General features: G+C 40.4%; 1 protein-coding gene across 1 annotated transcript in view; it reads right to left on the bottom strand.

Moving 5' to 3' along the window:
* Nucleotides 1–11895, bottom strand: part of LOC133639838 (retinitis pigmentosa 1-like 1 protein) — a 41062-nt gene extending 29167 nt beyond the window's left edge. Inside the window, exon 1 of the mRNA XM_062033483.1 lies at nt 11838–11895. Within this exon, the coding sequence (XP_061889467.1) occupies nt 11838–11895 (58 nt within the window). The remainder of the gene's footprint in view (nt 1–11837) is intronic.
* Between the last annotated feature and the right edge of the window lie 1229 nt (nt 11896–13124).

The following is a 13124-nucleotide window of genomic DNA, read 5'->3' as shown; positions in this document are numbered from 1 at the left end:
CTATCTATCTATCTATCTATCTATATATATATATATATATATATATATATATATATATATATATATATATATATATATATATATATATATATATATATATATATATATATATATATATATATATATATATATATATATATACACACAATACCAATATTTTGGTACCGGTACCAAAATTATTTACCGTATTTTTCGGAATATAAGTCGCTCCGGAGTATAAGTCGCACCGGCCTAAAATGCATAACAAAGAAGGAAAAAAACATATAAGTCGCACTGGAGTATAAGTCGCATTTTTTGGGGAAATTTATTTGATAAAACCCAACACCAAGAATAGACATTTGAAAGGCAATTTAAAATAAATAAAGAATAGTGAACAACAGGCTGAATAAGTGTACGTTATATGACGCATAAATAACCAACTGAGAACGTGCCTGGTATGTTAACCCAACATATTATGGTAAGAATCATTCAAATAACTATAACATATAGAACATGCTATACGTTTACCAAACAATCGGTCACTCCTAATCGTTAAATCAGATAAAATCTTATAGGTCTAGTCTCTTACGTGAATGAGCTAAATAATATTATTTGATATTTTACGGTAATGTGTTAATAATTTCACACATAAGTTGCTCCTGAGTATAAGTCGCACATAAAAGACAACTTGTCTTGTAATAGTAAGCAAGCAAACAAAGGCTCCTAATTTAGCTGCTGACATAAGCAGTAACATATTGTGTCATTTATCATTCTATTATTTTGTCAACATTATTAAGGGAAAGTGGTAGAAAACGAATTATTAATCTACTTGTTCATTTACTGTTATTATCTGCTTACTTTCTCTTTTGACAGGTTCTATCTACACTTCTGTTAAAATGTAATAATCACTTATTCTTCTGTTGTTTGGATGCTTTACATTAGTTGAGGATGATACCACAAATTTGGTTATCAATCAGATACCAAGTAGTTACAGGATCATACATTGGTCATATTCAAAGTCTCCATGTGTCCAGGGACATATTTCCTGAGTTTATAAACATAATATACATTAAAAAAAAACGAAAGATGTTGTGATGCCAAAAAATATCGACATAATCATAGTAGTATTGACTAGATACGCTACTGTACTTGGTATCATTACAGCGGATGTTAGGTGTAGATCCACCAATGGCGTTTGTTTACATTTTGACGCCGGTGAGCTACGGTGTGTAGTGAAGCATGTTTAGCTATTCCTCGTCCTGCAGGGATGATACTTGTAAGAAACATACTTTATTTGTCGCCATGGAGGCGAGGATTAGTGATTTAGAAGTAGCTGCAGACTGCGGCTGAGTTTTAGTTGCTAGATAGCGGCTAAAGCACCTCTACCGCAGGGTGTTTCAGTGTTATTATGTGTTATCGTTAGTTTTTAAGCCAAAGTGTGTCCGTTCTCCCTTTTCTGTCTACACACTGTGTCTGCTTGTAAGTACTCAGTGATTGTGCGCAGACGAACATGCTCGTCTGCTCGTAAACCAGCAATGACCATACTTGCCAACCCTCCCGTTTTTAGCGGGAGAATCCCGTTATTCAGCGCCTCTCCCGACAACCTCCCGGCAGAGATTTTCTCCCGACAAACTCCCGGTATTCAGCCGGAGCTGGAGGCCACGCCCCCTCCAGCTCAAAGCGGACCTGAGACTGAGTGGGGACAGCCTGTTCTCACGTCCGCTTTCCCACAATATAAATACGCTTGCAAGTTCCAAAACGAATGGAAACAAGAATTTCAGTTCATCCAGGACAGTTCGAAGGGGAAGGTGTATGTTGCCTGTGAATATGTAGAACAGACTTCTCCATTGAACACAGTGGCCAAAATGATTTCTCAGTCATGAACAGAGAAGTTAAACAGGACAATACTGCCATCTAATGGATAGATAATTCAAGTATTTCTTTTATGTAAATAAAATAAATATATATATATAGCTAGAATTAACTGAAAGTCAAGTATTTCGTACATACATACATACATACATACATACATACATATATATATATATATATATATATATATATATATATATATATATATATATATATATATATATATATATATATATATATATATATATATATATATATATATATATATATATGAAATACTCGAGTTGGTGAATTCTAGCGGTAAATAACCACGCCCCCAACCACGCCCCCCCCCACCTCCCGATATTGGAGGTCTTTTAGAGGCGGTATAGTACCGAATATGATTCATTAGTATTGTGGTACTATACTAATACCGGTATATTGTACAACCCTAGTACAGTGTGTAACCATCGTAGTTAAAGGCCTACTGAAATGAATTTTTTAAATTTAAACGGGAATAGCAGATCCATTCTATGTGTCATACTTGATCATTTCGCGATATTGCCATATTTTTGCTGAAAGGATTTAGTAGAGAAAATCGACGATAAAGTTCGCAACTTTTGCTCGCTGATAAAAAAAAGCCTTGCCTGTACCGGAAGTAGCGTGACGTCACAGGAGCTAGTATTCCTCACAATTCCCCGTTGTTTACAATGGAGCGAGATATTCGGAGCGACAAAGCGACGATTACCCCATTAATTTGAGCGAGGATGAAAGATTCGTAGATGAGGAACGTTACAGTGAAGGACTGGAGAGGCAGTGATGGACGTATCTTTTTTCGCTCTGACCGTAACTTAGGTACAAGCTGGCTCATTGGATTCCACACTCTCTCATTTTTCTATTGTGGATCACGGATTAGTATTTTAAACCACCTCGGATACTATATCCTCTTGAAAATGAGAGTCGAGAACGCGAAATGGACATTTAAAGTGACTTTTATCTCCACGACAATACATCGGTGACACACTTAGCTACTGAGCTAACGTGATAGCATCGTTCTCAAATGCAGATAGAAACAAAATAAATAAACCCCTGACTGGAAAGATAGACAGAAGATCAACAATACTATTAAACCATGTACATGTAACTACACGGTTAAAAATTCTCAGCCTGGTAAGGCTTAACTATGCTGTTGCTAACGACCCTGGGGCTAATTTAGCAACTTAGCAACCGGACCTCACAGAACTATGATAAAAACATTAGCGCTCCACCTACGCCAGCCAGCCCTCATCTTCCCATCAACAGCCGTGCTCACCTGCGTTCCAGCGATTGGCGGCGCGACGAAGGACTTCATCCGTGGGTTTGGCGGCAAGCATCGGCTAGGCGTAGTAAGTAGTCCTTGTTGTGTTGCTGTAAGTATTGTACTTAGCCGCTAATACACCGATCGATCCCACCTACAACGGTCTTCTTTGCAGCCTCCATTGTTCATTAAACAAATTGCAAAAGATTCACCAACACAGATGTCCAGAATACTGTGGAATTTTGTCGAAGAAAACAAGAGGTTTCTGTATCGGGTTCGATGGGGTCCAACCACTTCCGTGGATTTTGTGACGTCACGCGCATAAATCATATCCAAAGGAGTTTTTCAACCGGAAGTGTGGCAGGAATTTTAAAATTGCACTTTATAAGTTAACCCGGCCGTATTGGCATGTGTTTCAATGTTAACATTTCATCATTGATATATAAACTATCAGACTGCGTGGTCGGTAGTAGTGGGTTTCAGTAGGCCTTTAAGCCCCTGCTTTTACTTTTTAACCCGGAACTCGAATATGGGTCGTCCGGCATGAGAGATAAGTGTGCTATGAGGTAAAAACACAAACTATCAACCTGATTGCTGGCACTGCTCTAAAAGTTGTCAGGAAGTGAGGTTTACCAACGTACACATGGCCAAGACTCCTTTACACTCACCCTCCTAAACCTCATTCTCATCCGGGTCACGGCACCACTGTAACCCACCTGGTTCAGTCCCTGCTTTTTAGTTCCGCCTATAGGAATCGAACCTAGGTCGTCCAGCATGAGAGACGAAAGTGCTAGTTACCGAGCTAAAAGCCTGAGCTATCAACCCCGGTAGCCGGCCCTATACTCTTACAGTTGTCAGGAAGTGAGGTTTACCAGCGTACCCAACCTGCATCAAATTAAATTCAAGTTTGATTAAAAAAAGTAGAAAAATGTTTCAGATGAATAAAAAAAAGTGTAAAATTATTTTGTAATGAGGAGTGGGGGGCCCCAATTTAGCCAGGGCTCGATAATACGCTGGCAAATGGACGACCTTGTTATGCGCTTTGCAGCAGATTCATTCAAAACAAGTGAATTAATCTAAGCGTGTGTGAGTATATTCGTGCAATAAAGACATGCATCAATCAATCAATCAATCAATCAATCAATCAATGTTTACTTATATAGCCCTAAATCACGAGTGTCTCAAAGGGCTGCACAAGCCACAACGACATCCTCGGCTCAGATCCCACATTAGGGCAAGAAAAAACTCAACCCAATGGGACAATGAGAAACCTTGGAGGGGACCGCAGATGTGGGGACCCCCAACCTGGGCGACCGGTGCAATGGACGTTGAGTGGATCTAGCATAATATTGTGAGAGTCCAGTCCATAGTGGATCTAACATAATAGTGAGAGTCCAGTCCATAGTGGATCTAACATAATAGTGAGAGTCCAGTCCATAGTGGGGCCAGCAGGAGACCATCCCGGTCATGCATTCTGGGAAGAGTATCTGGTGACGATTTAGCCTGACAAATGGCTGACATGTGACTACAGCTGCTTGCCCAGTCCAAAATCAACCTGTTCAAGGACACAGAAGGGTTACCCACCCTTTCCAGAAAAACAACAACAAAAAAGGCTATTAAATCAACATATTATGCATTCATCCCCTTTGCTGCATTGGTCATCAACTTCAAATGAACTCAGATGTCATAATAACTGCCATGTGTGTGTCAAAAACAAATAGACCCTGTTGGATTGATTGTGAAAACACCATTTTAAAGTTTGTCAGGTTTAAACATCGATGACATCTATTAAAACAGACAAGAAGCAAGGAAATAAACAGAGACAGGATTCAATTTTGCTCAATTTAAAGGCCTACTGAAATGAATTTTTTGTATTTAAACGGGGATAGCAGATCCATTCTATGTGTCATACTTGATCATTTCGCGATATTGCCATATTTTTGCTGAAAGGATTTAGTAGAGAACATCGACGATAAAGTTCGCAACTTTTGGTCGCCTGTACCGTAAGTAGCGTGACGTCACAAGTTGAAAGGCTCCTCATATTTCCCCATTGTTTACACCAGCAGCAAGAGCGATTCGGACCGAGAAAGCGACGATTACCCCATTAATTTGAGCCAGAATGAAAGATTTGTGGATGAGGAACGTGAGAGTGAAGGACTAGAGTGCAGTGCAGGACGCATCTTTTTTCGCTCTGACCGTAACTTAGGTACAAGCTGGCTCATTGGATTCCACACTCTCTCCTTTTTCTATTGTGGATCACGGATTTGTATTTTAAACCACCTCGGATACTATATCCTCTTGAAAATGAGAGTTGAGAACGCGAAATGGACATTCACAGTGACTTTTATCTCCACGACAATACATCGGCGAAGCACTTTAGCTACGGAGCTAACGTGATAGCATCGGGCTTAACTGCAGATAGAAACAAAATAAATAAACCCCTGACTGGAAGGATAGACAGAAGATCAACAATACTATTAAACCATGGACCTGTAACTACACGGTTAATGCTTTCCAGCCTGGCGAAGCTTAACAATGCTGTTGCTAACGACACCATTGAAGCTAACTTAGCAACGGGACCTCACAGAGCTATGCTAAAAACATTAGCTATCCACCTGCGCCAGCCAGCCCTCATCTGCTCATCAACACCCGTGCTCACCTGCGTTCCAGCGATCGACGGAGCGACGAAGGACTTCACCCGATCATCAATGCGGTCGTCGGCTAGCGTCGGCTAGCGTCGGCTAGCGTCGGCTAGCGTCGGCTAGCGCGTCTGCTATCCAAGTCAAAGTCTTCCTGGTTGTGTTGCTGCAGCCAGCCGCTAATACATCGATCCCACCTACAGCTTTTTTCTTTGCAGTCTTCATTGTTCATTAAACAAATTGCAAAAGATTCACCAACACAGATGTCCAGAATACTGTGGAATTTTGCGATGAAAACCAAGCTTTTTGTATTGGATTCAATGTGTCCGAATACTTCCGTTTCAACGATTGACATCACGCGCATACGTCATCATCAGTGGTGTGCGGTGAGCAGTGTTGGGTTAGTTACTGAAAACCAGAATCTAGTTACAGTTACTAGTTACTTTATTTCAAAAGTAACTCAGTTACTAACTCAGTTACTTACACCAAAGAGTAATGCATTACTGTGAAAAGTAACTATTTAGTTACTTCTTTCTTTCTTCTTTTTTTTTTTAAAGCTCCCATTAATGCCCTTTTAGCCTTCATTTCAGTACTGTTATTACACTGGAGAATAATACAATGTGTTGATCAACTTGACATGCATTTGCATCACTGAACTCTGCTAAGCAATAAGGTCTACATACAACACACAAACAATGTGGTCTACATATAACACACAAAGACAAAGATATGTTTCAAAGGGCCAACTTATTTCAGGCCAGAACAAATTGACAAAACTATTTTAAATAGCTGCAACATAACATACATAAGTAACAAACAGCATAATAACAACATAGCTGTAAACCAAATAAGTACTTTAACTTTATTTTTACATACCAAAGCCTAACCAGGCGTTTTTTCTCTCAAGGAATTCTGAAATAAAATCATGTCTGAAGCCCAGAACACTCTACACATTTCCCCATTTTTAGTTTAGAGATAAGGAAATATTGGCCTGGCCCACTAGGATCCCTCTTTATGTTTGTGAACTTTATATTCTATACGTTTAGAGTGATGCGATAATCAAACACTCTAGAAGTCTAGAAATAAAGCGTATATAAGAGAATTGATGGAGTGTGTGTACTATAATTCATAATAACATTGATTTTGATTCAATATTATGTTTTGAGCAATGACAGTTTGAAAGAAAAAAAAACAGCTTTGTTTTATTAGTCAACATTGCAACTTTTTCTAAATTACATTTCACCTTTAAGCTTTTTTATTTCACTTTTGTTATGTTTTTGTTTATTTTAATAGTATTTTTAGAATGTGCTGTGGGCCTTTAAAACATTAGCTGTGGGCCGCAAATGGCCTCCAGGGCACACTTTTGACACCCCTGCTTTAGATAATAAAAAAAATTTAATCTGATAAATCTATCGATAAAAAGCTGAGCCTGGCGACGCATGCCTGTTAACAACTCTCTCGCTCTCTCTGTCTCCGCCCCTCCCTCACCAATGCTGCTGCACGCACCCCTCCCCTCCCTCCCTCCCCACACCCAGACACACACACAGCGCGCCTCCGTGTGACACAAGAGATTCAGAAGAACGACACCGCAGCGCTGCAATAAAACACACTCAGATCTTCTGTTTCTAGCCGATACTACATAAAAAATAACGTAAAATAACGCAGTAACGCATCATGTAGTAACGGTAACTGAGTTACTGAATATAAAAAATAACGCGTTAGATTACTAGTTACCGCCGAAACTAACGCCGTTACAGTAACGCGTTACAAAGTAACGCGTTAGTCCCAACACTGGCGGTGAGGTTAATGTCTGGTGAGGCACTACATCATCACAGTCAGATTTACAAACATATGAACCCTAAATAGTATCTTATTCACCATGTGATTGGCAGCAGTTAACGGGTTATGTTTAAAAGCTCATACCAGCATTATTTACACAACTGTAGCACACAAAAAAGCACATTTAATAAAAAAAAACATTATTATGGTCTTACCTTTCTTGCTGGACATCCACACAGCCAGCCTTTGCGTGTGTACCACGCCGTTTGAAAAGAACGGGTCTTCTGTCCCGAAGTCAAAAGCAAACCTTTTAGCTCCGGCGTTGGTCTACCTTTAATTATTACCTCCTGCTTCGATTGAAAGTCCAGTTTGGAAAACTGTTTTATTTTACATATGTAATCCTCCATGTTTTAATAAAAGTCCAGGCGAGAGGAAATAAACAATCGCTGCAAACTTTTTTTTTTCTTTTTTTCTTTTCTCCTGCGGCCGAGGAATGATCTCTGGGATCACTACCGCCCTCTACCACCAGGAGGCCGGATTACTGCGAGCCTCAACCAGTACGTCTTTTGCAGCAGATTTATGAATGCTCAGCACAAGAAATACGTTACACACATACAGTTGTTGACAAAATACACTGTACATTATATACCTCAGCTAACTAAACTATGCCATAGTTTAGTTAGCTGATATAATTCATATAGCAATACAGTCTCACTGCACAGCAGCTCAGCAGTTAGCCGAGTCATTGTGCACAATCCATGTTGAGGCACAAATCAGTGACGTGCCTCATCTGGCTGCTGATCACCGCACCGTCTCTTCTCAGTATTTGAAGGGCAAATGTGGAAATAAAAATAAAAATAATCTAAAACTGGTGAAGTTAAATGGAAAATAACTTTAGTATAATCACTGGATACATATAACAATTTAATTAATTTTTTTTTCTTGTTATATTTTTTTTCTTTCCATGATGACAGGTGAGGCCCCGCCTCCCCTGCCTCTAGTGACTGCACGCCACTGGTCATCATATATAGATGTTTTCAACCGGAAGTTTCGCAGGAAATTTAAAATTGCACTTTATAAGTTAACCCGGCCGTATTGGCATGTGTTGCAATGTTAAGATTTCATCATTGATATATAAACTATCAGACTGTGTGGTCGGTAGTAGTGGGTTTCAGTAGGCCTTTAAGGAGAGACGCGTCGACTGCACTCTCTGAACAGTCTTCCACCACGCTCTGGCTAGAGAATTCTACGCCACCTCTTTTATTTGGACTTTCCCTGTTTACATAACAACAGCTGTTTCTAAAGGAATGGGGGGTATGGTAACAGCCATTGTTTTCGGTCACATTAACACAAAAGAAAAAGATGCCTCGGGCTTGGGCTGGTCCTGGATCGAGCTTGGGCAGGTCTTGGATCACAATAGATAACCTCTCCCGTCTCCTCCCATCGTACACAATGGAATTTTACAAGCCTTTGGCTTGGTACAACAAAGACAGCCTCTGTCTGCTCGCCGGAAGTTTCCGAAAATGGAAACTTTTGTGATAACATTCATAAAATTACTCTGACAAAGCTACTTAGTTGTTCTGAGTGAGAATCAAGTCACTCTGTCAGCGCCGTCTCTTTAGAGCAGCAGTGTCCAAACTACGGCCCGCGGGCCAAGTGCGGCCCGCCGGTGTCTTCCGTGCCGCCCACGAGACATCACAAGTTTAACAAGAGGATTGGTCCACGGAGTATTTATGCCTAAACTTTGTACCCCCCTGTGTTGATTCAGCACAAACTTGCCACCCTTCTGTGGGCAGAGACAGAATTGATGGTCAACAACCATGAGTTTCATTTGGTAGAGACTTGAGCGGAGCATCTTCCCCCAAATTAACTGTAACCAACAATTAAAGTCACCACACGGTCGCACATGACACGTTCACACACTATCAATAATTGAAAATTACACATTTATAAATCCATTACAGTGCATTAAAGTTAAAGTACCAATGATTGTCACACACACACGAGGTGTGGCGAAATTATTCTCTGCATTTGACCCATCACCCTTGATCACTCCCCTGGGAGGTGAGGGGAGCAGTGAGCAACAGCGGTGGCCGCGCCCGGGAATCATTTTTGGTTATTTAACCCCCAATTCCAACCCTTGATGCTGAGTGCCAAGCAGGTAAGTAATGGGTCCCATTTTTGATAGTCTTTGGTGTTTGGCATATTTTAGCTGCTTGATATTTCTGATTGATTACAAAACTTTAAGGAGGACGTCAGGGTAGTAAACCATGTAGAAGTCCAGAACTTTCATATTCTTTTAATATTCAACGGGTTATGTTTCTACATCAATCAATCAATCAATCAATGTTTACTTATATAGCCCTAAATCACGAGTGTCTCAAAGGGCTGCACAAGCCACAACGACATCCTCGGCTCAGATCTCACATCAGGGCAAGGAAAAATTCAACCCAATGGGACAATGAGAAACCTTGGAGGGGATCACAGATGTGGGGACCCCCCCTGTCGTCAAGGTCTGATGTGGGCCGGGGTTGTTAAAGTTGAAGTCGTTGAAGCTTTTGTTGTTCAGTCTGTTATAGCTTGATTTAATCAATGCAAACTAAAGTGTTATTTTTGTACAAATTATTGTTTATATATATCATACTTGCCAACCCTCCCGTTTTTAGCGGGAGAATCCGTTATTCAGCGCCTCTCCCGACAACCTCCCTTCTACCGACAAACTCCCGGTATTCAGCCGGAGCTGGAGGCCACGCCCCTCCAGCTCAATGCGGACCTGAGACTGAGTGGGGACAATATTCTCACGTCCACTTTCCCACAATATAAATACGCTTGCAAGTTCCAAAACGAATGGAAACAAGAATTTCAGTTCATCCAGGACAGTTCGAAGGGGAAGGTGTATGTTGCCTGTAAATATGTAGAACAGACTTCTCCATTGAACACGGTGGCCGAAATGATTTCTCAGTCATGAACAGAGAAGTTAAACAGGACAATACTGCCATCTAATGGATAGATAATTCAAGTATTTCTTTTATGTAAATAAAATAAATATATATATATATAGCTAGAATTCACTGAAAGTCAAGTATTTCATACATGTATATATATACACATATATATATATATATATATATATATATATATATATATATATATATATATATATATATATATATATATATATATATATATGAAATATATATGAAATACTCGAGTTGGTGAATTCTAGCGGTAACACACCTCCCGATATTGGAGGTCTCAAGGTTGGCAAGTATGATATATATTAAGATATGTGTATATACATACACATTTATATGTATAGGCTATATGTGTATATACACTACCGTTCAAAAGTTTGGGGTCACCCAAACAATTTTGTGGAATAGCCTTCAGTTCTAAGAACAAGAATAGACTGTCGAGTTTCAGATGAAAGTTCTCTTTTTCTGGCCATTTTGAGCGTTTAATTGACCCCACAAATGTGATGCTCCAGAAACTCAATCTGCTCAAAGGAAGGTCAGTTTTGTAGCTTCTGTAACGAGCTAAACTGTTTTCAGATGTGTGAACATGATTGCACAAGGGTTTTCTAATCATCAATTAGCCTTCTGAGCCAATGAGCAAACCATTGTATCATTAGAACACTGGAGTGATAGTTGCTGGAAATGGGCCTCTATACACCTATGTAGATATTGCACCAAAAACCAGACATTTGCAGCTAGAATAGTCATTTACCACATTAGCAATGTATAGAGTGTATTTCTTTAAAGTTAAGACTAGTTTAAAGTTATCTTCATTGAAAAGTACAGTGCTTTTCCTTCAAAAATAAGGACATTTCAATGTGACCCTAAACTTTTGAACGGTAGTGTATATATTGTTATTTTACGTGCAATCAGCTTTCGGCCCCCGGCCAAATGTTTTTAGTCCAATGCGGCCCCTGGGTCAAAAAGTTTGGACACTCCTGCTTTAGAGCAACGAGAATGAGCAGCAGGCAGGACACTTTCCATCAGCTGGTGTGACCCCCCCCCCCCCCCCCCCCCCCCCAAGGCCCCTCACACACACATCTTCTGACATGTCCATTTACAACCTTAAATCTCCACCTTTGCCACACAACATACAGGATCAGTCCTATTGTGCATTGAATGAAAGTCAGTGGAGCATGGAAAGAGTGACGCTATTGTACCAGATCCAAATAAAGATCACGATAGTGTCCAAAAGCCCTCACAAGTGTGCAATACAGACACACTCCTTGGTACTATTAGAAGTAACATGCACCATGCAATAAACCGCCTCGTCCATACCTGCAGCAGACAGAGCCAGCAGAACCAGAACGCAGCACAAGCGCACCCAAGACTTCATTTTGGCTGCCAGGGGCCTTCCACTCCTCTCCCCAGGATATATATACTCGTCTGGCTAAAGGTCACGGGGCATGTTCCCGTGGAGGTGGGGCATAGAAACCCTTTTAGCTTGATATAGGCTCCTCAGGGATTCCAACGCTATTGTGAAAATAATCAACTTGTATTATTTGATTCTTGTATATATTGATTTTCGCAAAGCATTGGCAACTCTTAAAGCGGAACTCCACTTTTGGGCTGAATTTTTCCTACCGTTCACAATCATTACGGAAGTTGTTTTTTTTAATGCACCCTAAATATTAAACAAATGCAATCAAAAGTCAGCTTACAATGGAGCCTATGGGAGCCGTTCTATTCTGCCTATAAAGCCCTTAAAAAACATCCAAACACTTCCATTAGGGTTTTATGTACATGGCACTGCCATATTTATTATTGAAGTCACAAAGTGCATATATTTTTTAAACATGCCTCAAAACAGCAGCTTGGAATTTGGGACATGCTCTCCCTGAGAGAGCATGAGGGGGTTGAGGTGGGCTGGGTTGGGGGGATGGGGTTGAGTTGGGGAGGGGGGGTAGCGGGGGTGTATATTGTAGCGTCCCGGAAGAGTTAGTGCTGCAAGGGGTTCTGGGTATTTGTTCTGTTGTGTTTATGTTGTGTTACGGTGCGGATGTTCTCCCGAAATTTGTTTGTCATTCTTGTTTGGTGTGGGTTCACAGTGTGGCGCATATTTGTAACAGTGTTAAAGTTGTTTATACGGCAACCCTCAGTGTGACCTGTATGGCTGTTGACCAAGTATGCCTTGCATTCACTTGTGTGTGTGAAAAGCCGTAGATATTATGTGATTGGGCCGGCACGCAAATGCAGTGCCTTTAAGGCACGCCCCCAATATCGTTGTCTGGGTGGAAATCAGGAGAAATTCGGGAGAATTGTTGCCCCGGGAGATTTTCGGGAGGGGCATTGAAATTCGGGAGTATCCCGGGAAAATCGGGAGGGTTGGCAAGTATGACTGGGAGACGCAACTGCTCTGTACTTCTCCCTACGTCCGTGTACCACTCCGTACAGTGGCGTTTTAAAAAGTCATAAATTTAACTTTTTGAAACCGATACTGATAATTTCTGATATTACATTTTAAAGCATTTATCGGCCGATAATATCGGCAGTCCGATATTATTGGACATCTCTAATTTACATATTTTGATCATATTAAGCATACGTGGCGCATTAATTTAAAAA

The sequence above is a fragment of the Entelurus aequoreus genome, linkage group LG22 (assembly GCF_033978785.1).
Source record: "Entelurus aequoreus isolate RoL-2023_Sb linkage group LG22, RoL_Eaeq_v1.1, whole genome shotgun sequence".
Lineage (NCBI taxonomy): Eukaryota > Metazoa > Chordata > Actinopteri > Syngnathiformes > Syngnathidae > Entelurus > Entelurus aequoreus.
The sequence above is the reverse complement of the archived record's forward strand: the minus strand, read 5'-3'. Positions and strand labels throughout refer to the sequence as shown.